This window comes from Triplophysa dalaica, chromosome 25 (assembly GCF_015846415.1).
Source record: "Triplophysa dalaica isolate WHDGS20190420 chromosome 25, ASM1584641v1, whole genome shotgun sequence".
Classification (NCBI taxonomy): domain Eukaryota; kingdom Metazoa; phylum Chordata; class Actinopteri; order Cypriniformes; family Nemacheilidae; genus Triplophysa; species Triplophysa dalaica.
In genome coordinates this window covers 9,493,806-9,504,307 of record NC_079566.1, presented here as the reverse complement: position 1 = coordinate 9,504,307, position 10,502 = coordinate 9,493,806, and the positions used below count along the sequence as shown (strand labels likewise).

Genomic DNA, 10,502 nt, shown 5'->3' with positions numbered 1-10,502 from the left:
AATTTAATGCAGAGCCGAAGAAGCTTTATAGCCGTTTAGTGAAATGAAACGAAGTTTTAATTTCTTTATTTTCAGCCCAATTTTTAACCAACCCTGGGACAGGGTTCGATTTCTTAATAATCAACATTCTTTCCAGATTATAATTGACAATATTTGGTGTGTGTAAATTAAAACACACCAAATTAAAGTGATGCATCGTATTCTTTTCTATAACGGTAGTGAGACGAGTTGTTACTTTAATACGTATATTGAACGATTCTATACGATCTTGGTTACATTTTCACGATCATAGAATATTGTGTTGTTCACAGCCTACAGGTCCAACCTTACGAAAACTATATAGTTTAACTATACTGACCATAGTTTTTTATTTGTAGCAAAACCACAGATTTACAAATGAACAAATTTACCATGATCTCAATATGGAATGTACCGTGATGTTTTTCTGTGGAAATGCTTATGGCAATCAATCCGCCAAAACACGGCTAGTTGTTCACAAATTTGCATTTAATATTATAAGCAGCAATAACAACTGACGTTGTTGTATCAAGTAATCTATTTGCATTATTGGAGAAGTCAAACACCATGGGCCTGGATATCAGCTGTACAGCTCTCACAAGCTGAAATACTACTGTGGAATGGCACGCACATGACGCGCTCCTATTGGTGGAATGGGAGACCAATCACAGCTTAGCTCCTTTTTTCTATACTACTCTAGCTGCCCACCAAAGTGACTGTTCATTCATTGGTTTTCAAACACTGCTCTTCGGTACAAATGCAATCGCGAAACGTCTACTATGAGGTAGAATGACTTGATTTAGCCTCAAAATTAAAGATCGGACAACAACATCAATTCCGACATGAATTTCGTTGTCATTTTAAATGGTAGAATATGCTTAAAAAAGGGGAAATGGAAGAGGACTCCGTTTCACGAGGTATTTGTAGGAAGTTCGCATGAATATATTGCATATAGAAAATGTTGATATTAAAACTTGTCTTATCAATATTTGCTTTACTCGCCATGTCTGTTTCGTGAGCTGGAAAGCCGTATTTGATGAAATGACTTTAGAGACCCTTTATCTCTTTGTCTTGCGAGCATGTGGGGGATTCGCCTTCTCTCATTCGCTGTTCAGGTCGGAAGCTCATTTCATACAGTTGCCCCCTTTTTGCCCCCTCTATTTCCTATACTAAACTTTTATGGGGTGTAATTTTAGACCAGACGTTATCCCAAAACTTTTTATGTACATGTTGTACATTTGCATCAAATCATTGAAAAAGGTCTTCCGCTCGCTCCCACAGACAGTGTAGATGTTTTCTATAGAAAAAAAGGTTTCATGTTAAACGAGGATTAAGGGTGCTAGTCTATACCTATAGGTTTCATATGTCCAGAAGCTTTTCTTTAAAAATAAAACCAAACAAATTGGGGTTTTAGGAGGAATATGAGCCAATTTATAAATAACAGCGGATCGTAGCCTATAGATTATATAGAGACAAATAGTTCTAGAGACCAAGACGCTTTCGGAGAAAAAGAGTGGATTTAAGCATTATGTAAGCTAGAAAATATTTAATGGTTTTTAAAAAAATCAGGTGCTTTTTGTTGTGCTTGCTGTCTATGTTTCTCGCTGAACGAATGTATGGAACACTATGTACTGTAATCGCCATGTTCAGACGAATAAACTTTTACAGAAACTTTTTCTAGAGGTTTTACGACACTAAGAAGCGTGGTCTCATGTAAATGTCGTTGTCTAAAAAGTTTTAAAACGAATGAAATACAGAATTTCAGGGTCCTCGTGCTTTTCTTGTTTAAAAGAGATATATACGTATTTTAGACCGTTTTTTGCTTGGCTGTGAATCACGGTACATTTCAACAGAAAATGGCGGTACACATTCACTCCGTCCATTTTTTTGCTACACTGATTCCTGTGTTTATGTCAAACAAATCCTCATAGGCTATAGTTGCTTTAAGAAGTGTTACAATTTCCTACAAGTGTTCTTTAGGAATCTATGTACATTAATTTTCTAAAGAATGTGTGGAGTATTCAACTGTAAGTTTGTATTTATTGCTGTTGTTCAATAGTTTAATCACATTTGCACTTTAATTTAAATGCAATAATAAATACTTGAAAGACGATGTCCGTCTTAAGTGTAAATTCTACTGCTTTAAATATCATAATGGAATGTAAGAAATGTAAAATGCTAACTAAAATGTATAAAATAAAGACAATATCTACTTGAATGTAACTTTCAGTCCTATAAACATTTATTTATTTATGAATTCATTATCTAAATATTTGGTTAATAAATCATCATAAATGTATTGTCGTAGTATTTCTTTACAAAACACAAGTGGCTTGTTAGAACGAAACTCTGACCTTTGATTGGTTTTAAAATCAAAATTAAATGGATTAAAGAAAATATAAATGTTCAGATTGATGGCTCCTTAATAACTGTCTGTACGTCTGAAGTACACCTACATTTTGCTATCTAAAGCTTTTAGTGACAAAAAATATATATAAGTATATAAAGTATGAAGTAACGCCATGAATTTATTGTGCCACCCCCTTCTTCTACATCAAAATAAATTTGCTTTTATAGTTTACAACAAGATATGCTACTGGTTATACATATTTACTTAAATATTCTGAATGATAAAAATGTGAAATTCATTTTTTATAAATAAAATGGTTTGTAACATTCCAATTTGTACAGAAACACATACTGTTCAAATTTGTGTCTTGGTGGGCGGGGCCACCATAACGGACTTGGATAGTTCTTTTAGTAGCCTAATAAAAGCATTTCTGTATTTTCAGAGGATTTATAGTAGCCTAAATGTACAAGACTGGGATTATATATTTTCTAGAACATTAAAATATACAATTTTTAAAATGAGAAAGTAGTTCATGTGAATACTGACTGAATGTATAGTTTTAGGTTGTTTGGACACAATATTGAAATGTAAGTATATTAATACATTAAACAAAAATACAACATAGTGTGGCTATTTTCTGCTTCAACTGAAGAATTGATCTTATTCTGAAAACAGGTTATGTTAACAGGCTGCATAGTCTTTTTATGATAAGGGATTCATTTGTGATATTTGGTGTCCCTCAAGAAAATAGAAATACATTGATTTTAAATTCATAGTTAAGAACTGGTCTGCTTTTACCTTAATATTGTAATATGTAATATTTGACATATTAAAATGTGTTTTGATAGGAGTCAAAAGTTAGCATGATTTTATGGTTTCATTTATTATAAAACTACAGAATTGTGTGTAATTTTAATACAATAGTTTTAATTCTAAGACGTTTAACTTAAGGCACAATATCACAATGAAATATTCATGTATATATACAGCATGATCTCTTTTGTTCTTACTGTGACTGCTTTTAAGGCATAGTATTAAAACAGAAAATGTATCTAAATTGGTGTTGTTATAAAACTTACGAAACCACAAACTGCTTTCAAGAGGTTGCACCTCCGTTTGAAAACTATGTTAAAAAGTTGAAAACAGCAGTTGAACGTTGGCCCCATGTCACTTCCTGACCCCACCAGAATGTGGAATCTAAACAATGGTAATGTCTCAGTTCTTTCCTACTCTTCTACACTGGATAGGTGAAAACAATATGGCTGACAGTCCAGTAGAGACTACTGCTCAATAGTCCTGCTCTGCCATGCTTGCTTGCATACTTGTTACTGTGCAGTTTTTAAACATACTGATAAGCTTAATTTTTAGTCAGATTCTGGCATTTAGCATTACATTTGATGGTTGGTTATACTATTTACACACACAATTAAATGAAGCAGGTAGTTCAACAATGAATATGGGATCTATGTACATGAATTTTCTAGAGAATGTGTGGAGTATTCAACTGTAAGTGATTTGGAATGTTTGTATTGATTGCTGTTGTTCAATAATTGAATTGCACTTTAATTTAAATAAGATAATTAATACTTAAAAGATGATTGCAGTGTTCATGCTACTGCTTTAGATACACCATAATGGAATGTAAGAAATGTAAAAAAGCTAACTAAAATGTATAAAATCACACGAAAATATCTACTTGAATGTAACTTTCAGTCCTGTTTGAATTTATATTAATCGGTATCAGGACCATACTAATAATAACTAATGATCTGTTAAGCATTATATAATGTCTTTTTGATTGTTAAGATGTTGAAATCTAAAATACAAATTTGCTGTAATATAAGGGTTGGAATGATACACCAGGATTTCCTCATATTCAAATGAGATATTATTTTAAAGTTTTTCTTTGACCTCATGTCAACTATGAAATTCAATCGAAAAACAGGAAAATCGGGTTGTATCCTTCACACTTTACCACTGCACTTGTTGTTGTGGGGAAAGCAACAATTTCATACGCTCCTCAATTTAATGTTTCAGTTGTTGACTTGTATTCTTAACATGTCTAAATAGAATGAATTTTATGCTAAATGAATAAACTACACTTTTCATTTGTAGCAGCAAAGCATTCATTCCAAAAACACATTACGTTACGACCAAGTGTAACCACCACCTTCATATTGTGCACATATTAGCAGTATTAGTAATAGTGTTTAATCTATATTTCATAAGTGCAACTAAAGATTTTATTGAAAATTCTGTTATCCTGAGTTTTTTGAGACCATATCTGCAGTCAATTTTTAAGTTATTTTGTAAATATCTTATTTGAATCAAATTCAAGCTTAATTTTCTCAATTTTTTCGTTTTAAGACATTTGATGGGGAACATTTGTTCATAAGAATTCATCATTTTACTTACACTAGAAACCGTATACACTTCTCTACCTATGTCCAAATTTACTTTTTTACAGCATTGTCAAAGCTGACAAGGACTTTTGCAAAACCATTGACAAACAAAGGGTGACTAATAATAATGATAAATGGCAAATAAAATATGGAGATAGGCTACTTGGTTTCAGAACAGCAGCGAAAGATCATTTAGATCTCCATCTTTTTAGTTCACAGTACTGCCAAGTTTTTTTCTGTTTTATATAAGTTTACACTTTGTCACTGCCTAAAAAACATGCTTGTATTTTTTAAAAGAGTAAATAATATGTCAAAGCATACAGTGTCAAGACAGAAAGAAGAATTGTATTTGCAAGTCTTTATTCCTTGAGAAAGAAACAACTAATTCTTGAAAATAAAGCATTTCACAGATAAACAGACAATCTTAGTCACTTAAAGCTACTCACACACGCGCTCAACACACAGACCCTTTAAAATCTTCCCACTATATATGAAGAACAGATAAATGCACAGTCATATCAGACCATACAAACACACTTCCAAAAATGTTTAGCACGTAACAAAACGTCATAATGATGATGTCCACAAACCTTAAACTTACATACTTGAAAGACCAATTAGGACATCTACTAAACAAACCAATCTTGTCAAATCAGAGCTACTCCCACACACAGGTTTTCTTTCAGGGTGGATTTTACATGTACTTCATGTCTTTATAAATGTATCACTGGATGCAAACAGGCAAAAATGTAAGAAGTCAAGATCTTCTCAGTATCGTCCTGCAAAACACAAAAAGAAATTGACACTCCTTAGCACAAGTCGATAATATAACATCCATCGCATGGTACACGTGATTCTGTGAGTTACTGGTGAAGAATATAACTTATTTCACAATCTCAAGAGTAATGTTCTCTACAAACTGTTGCCTATCAGACATGTATTTGGGCATGGGTGGAAAATTTAGGTTGCTGAAGGCATTTAAATCTGCACTCACTTGGGCTGTAGGAGCGAGATCTTGAGCGAGACCTGTATCGGCTGTAATAAGGTGATGGAGAGCGCCTCCTGCTGGAAAACAGACGAACGGTTCAGAATCCATGAACTAAACGCTTCTTTGTTTTACCACAGTAAATATAGTCACCTCACCTGTACCTGTAGTCGTACTCATCGTAACGGTCATATCTTTCATAGCCACGATCGTAATATGAATCTCTTCTTCGTCCACCACCACCACTGCTGCTGCTGCTCCCACCTCCGTTACTGTGACAGTCATATTTAAAGAGTTATAAAACCATCCATACAAGCTATGTTTATTCATCATGGTGACCTATTCGTGAAGTGCTTATTAGCCTGCAAATTACTCACTGTGTCGGCCGACCCATGTAGATGCCAGGAGTTGGGGTGTGTGCACGTTTGGTGATGGAATAGTCCACTCTGATGCGCCTCCCATCCAGCTCCATGCCATTTGCTCTCTCCATAGCCTACAGTGAGAAATTCACCATTTAGCACTGTGCCCCATCCAGATACTATATTAGACTTTCCAAACTGGTTGAAAAAAGATGCTGAGCGACACCATAAATTCACAGCCAATTAGAATATCTGATGGTTTCAGGATAGTTATGCAAAGTTGCAATTTCAGTGTATCCAATAAAGTCAATTTAACAAAAATTTTAGATGTTCCTCTTGTACAGCCATTATACAATATTTTTATATTCAAGTCGTTTACATCATTTTAATGTACAAATACATTTACATTTGGTTATGCAAACAAAAATTTAAGAGAAGGTTGTTTGAGAGATAAAACAATATTTTATATATACTGAGTCCGCCCACACAACGCACAGGCCGTTTCTGCCAAGGACATACCTCTTTTGCATCATCGATGCGCTCATAGTAAACAAAGGCAAAACCGCGAGAGCGTCCTGTGCGCTGATCGTACACAACGTTGACGCCAGCCAAAGGTCCGTGACGTGAGAAGACCTCCCTCAGGTCTCGCTCTGTGGTGTACAGACTCAGACCAAATACACCAAGACAGGTGTTAGGATCTGGATTGGCCTGTAAGAGGTGCAGAGGGATGAATATAAAGACAATTCAGCACTACTCGAAAACAGAACAGTGCCAAACATCAACATCAATTCGGTGGCTACTGCATCTTTGTAGCACTGACCAAAATACTGCTCAATCTAGACTGAACTATGTTGTATATAATGTAACAATTTGACTATGACCTTTGGCTTGTTGTATACTAATATATAAACATGCAAATAATTATTAAAGAAAAAAATCAAATTAAACTTTTCTAACAAAAAGGCTGACCAATTCCTAGACATCACCTCCTTGTCCTTTTAGGAAATACTCACATGGAATGAAATAATTACTGGATGGAAAGCAGCTAAAAATTCCTTTTGCACTGAGATGGATGTAAATGAGACACTTAAGGGTTTTTAATTTTAGTTCGAGTAAATCAACATGACTACTGCAAACATCCTGAAATCTCTCTGGGTAACTGTGTGTCAGTATTTAATAACCCCTGGTTGAGATTCTTCTTCAGAAAAAAACATTCTTACAGTTTGATGCTTTCCGTCCAACAAAACATTACATCACAACAGTATATGCAGCATATTGCCTTAGCCATCTGAAACGGCATTCATAATTAATTTACCTTACGTTCGTAAAAGGCCTCTTTACCCTTTGGGGCAACATGAAGACCTATTTGGTCTTAGTGGTAACTATTAAAAGGTTTAGAAAGGTCCACATACCCTGACATCACCATGACTGTTCGAGTCTTTTTTGGATTCGTGGCTGTATGAGCTCTGTTGATGTAATAAAAGGGAATGAAAGGGGTTATTAAAGACAGCCGTGCTTGTCCCCATGAGGTTGTGATGGGGTGTTTACATGCATTTCATGGGAAAAAAATTACATCTACAACACAAGCAGTTATAAACACATAGCAAAAAACATGGCTCTGAACTCAAGTGAATTGCTCAACTCAGAGTGACTATGCATTATATAACTTAATATTATGTAATCTCTAAATTAACAAAAATGAGCCAAATGGGGCAACATACGTCAAAATAACAGTGATTTAACCGCACCCATGACCCATTGATACTCACCCTGCTGCCGGCGTGTCTGCGGCGGCTAGACATGGGTGATGTACTCTGGGATTTCTTGCGGCGGTATTCAGGGCTGTACGAGCGAGAACGAGACTTTTTCCGGTAGGAGCGAGATCGAGAACGACTGTACCGGCGGTTTGAATGGCGGCGTGAGTGAGACCTGAAGTGGTAAAAGAAAACTTAACTTTAAACATGACTTCTCCACAAGCATTTTCATGTCATTTACTATGTATTGCTCATTTAGTTCATCATAAACCTGAAATTTGCCATTGTAATTTACTTTAATATAATATTAAATATACGTTCCACAAATCTGAAAAAGGTTTTATTTTGTGTTAAACTAACCTGGATTTGGATCGGGATCTTGATTGAGAACGCTTGGAGGCTCTGGCAGGGCTGGGAGAGCCAGATCTGCTCTCCGACTTAACCCTGGCAGGACTGCCTCGCTCCGATTTGGATGGCGAACGGGATTCCTAAAGTCACAGGAACGGGTTAGAATATTTACAAGACAAATGCGTTCAAAGCAAGCACGTGTGCATAAAGAAACCCACACATTCACTAATACTTCTGTGGAGGGAAGTAATAGAACTACTGAAATTATGTCACGGAAAATAAAAATCAGTTAACAACGCTATTTATTTACAATGAGGTCTTCGCTATGCTTGTTTTTTACCCGAATCACAGTAAAACATGTACAAACATGCAAATCATCATCAAGAGAGAGATTTGAAAGACACTTGTAACACAAATTTTTCATTTACTTAACCTACGGACTGATTCTTTCTTCAGTTTTCAGTATACGCTATTCCTTTCTCTCAGGCATTTTATTCTTCGGTCTTCATTTGTTCAGTTTTCATTTCTTCACCCCAATCTGAAATCTTTTCTTTTTTCTGCTTAGACACAATTTGCGTGCGTGCTTCTATCTGACCGATCTTCTGTTCTTTTTTCCCTTTCCCACTTAACCGTCTGCTCTGTAAACATTTTCAAAAGCCTTCTTTTATCTTGAATATTCTTCCACATTCTTGGCCTTAACTCTTCAAATTCTTCTCGACCAATAACCTTAATGAAAAAAGAACATTCAGAGCAATTAAGATCAGGGGAAATTTTGTGAACTACTCAGATTTCACTACTCCTTTTGATATACAGATGTTTGCTTGGTTATACAACACAAGAGACTGGCAAGACAGGATAAGGAAAGATCAGAAATGCTTGAATTGCAGGAAAGAGAAACCAAAAGTACTCAAGTTGCTACTGCGTGAATGAGGTAGAGCTTGGATTAAGTAACCTTTTCAAACTATTCAACGATTGATTAAACACTTAAATATATCCGAATATTTGATTCACAAAAAAAACTAATTCAGGAAACTAACGTTACTCAAATATTTTTCACATCGTTTAATTCGATACATGCTGGTTAGCATCCACACAAGGAAACAACGACGGTTAATTCCTTCGGTGTTATTTGTGTTTACATTTGAAAACAAGTGTGTTAAGATAATCATATACTTTCAAGGTGTTATTTTAACTCTACAGAGATGAATCTAACAAGAGCTCTACTGCGCAAATGAAGTGAAACTTACTTCACCAACGTGTTTGCAGGATTGATATTCATGCTAAACCGACCATTCAAATATAACGTTATACGCATTTACGTAAAACTAAATTAGTAACAACGTTAAAAAGCGAATTAGTGTCATAGACCTACATATAACCTGAAATATCATCCATGGCAGTTACGTAACAAATAAACAAAAGAAATGAGTTGCTAGCTAAGTCGTGCATTGCAGCCAAGAGAGAGAAAGAACATTTGAGGTAAACTGTTAAACGATTAACCTCAAATAAAAACAAAACTTACCCTGCCCTCAAAACGTGTTTCCTCTGCATCGCTCATTTTTTATTATTAACGATACGTTAAAGCTTGAGAATTAAGATATTGCTCGATGAAAATTTCCTCTTCCGATAACTGCAGAAAATGGCTGACTGCTAGAAGCGCGAGGAAATGATGGGAGGGGATTAAAACAAAGACGTCACTTCCGCCTCAGCGGGAAGCAAGACAAGCCTTGAGGTTCCGAAGCGATCATCCCTCCCTGTCCCTGTTGTGTAAACTCTTTAGAAAATTCAGTTTTTTTTAATGTGCCCCTACAAATTCACTCGGCAAAAGGAGTTATAAAAACGTACTTTTCTCTTTATTTGGAGCGACGTTTCATGTTGTGTCCCCTTCCCCAAAGGCCTTCATAAGGCGAAATTTCCCATTTGGAACGCACAGAGGAACGAATATTGATGTTTAACAATTGGGTTTAAAGGCATAGTTCATACAATAATGAAAATTCTGTCATTATTTACTCACTCTCTTGTTCTAAACCTGTATACATTTATTTGTTTGGGTGAACAGGGAAAGATATTTGGATGAATTATTGTAAAAAAAATACAATTCTTGGACCCCTTTGACTACCATAGTAGGAAACTTTTCATTGGTAGTCAAAAGTGCCCCAGAACTGTTTGCTGTCCTACATCTTATGGTGTTCAACCGGGTCCAATAATAACGGTTTGGTTACAGGCATTCTTCAAAATATCTTTCTGTGTTCATCAGAACAAATACATTTATACAGATTTGGAACA

At 35.3% G+C, this 10,502-nt stretch overlaps 1 protein-coding gene across 4 annotated transcripts; it reads right to left on the bottom strand.

The window, feature by feature from the left end:
- Positions 1-5,113: 5,113 nt before the first annotated feature.
- tra2a (transformer 2 alpha homolog) lies at positions 5,114-9,898 on the bottom strand. 4 transcript variants are annotated; one of them, XM_056742064.1, is made up of 9 exons: positions 9,739-9,898; positions 8,229-8,356; positions 7,884-8,043; positions 7,527-7,580; positions 6,634-6,822; positions 6,133-6,248; positions 5,914-6,027; positions 5,765-5,835; positions 5,114-5,549 (listed from the first exon to the last, which is right to left on the bottom strand). In XM_056742064.1, exons 1-9 carry the CDS (start codon positions 9,772-9,774, stop codon positions 5,539-5,541), a joined length of 879 nt encoding a protein of 292 aa, XP_056598042.1. In that variant the 5' UTR covers positions 9,775-9,898; the 3' UTR covers positions 5,114-5,538. The 4 variants fall into 4 exon arrangements, with proteins under 4 accessions (XP_056598042.1, XP_056598043.1, XP_056598044.1 ...); XM_056742065.1 differs by having other exon boundaries at positions 5,765-5,832; XM_056742066.1 differs by having other exon boundaries at positions 5,765-5,832; positions 5,920-6,027.
- Positions 9,899-10,502: the final 604 nt, after the last annotated feature.

What these genes read in the sequence shown, in the direction of transcription:
- tra2a (XM_056742064.1), bottom strand. Translation starts at nt 9,774, where the DNA reads ATGAGCGATGCAGAGGAAACACGTTTTGAGGGCAGG. An exon ending in TACATGGGTCGGCCGACACA is followed by an intron (nt 6,028 to 6,132) that starts GTGAGTAATTTG and finishes TGACTGTCACAG; the next exon opens with TAACGGAGGTGGGAGCAGCA. An exon ending in GAGTACGACTACAGGTACAG is followed by an intron (nt 5,836 to 5,913) that starts GTGAGGTGACTA and finishes TCTGTTTTCCAG; the next exon opens with CAGGAGGCGCTCTCCATCAC.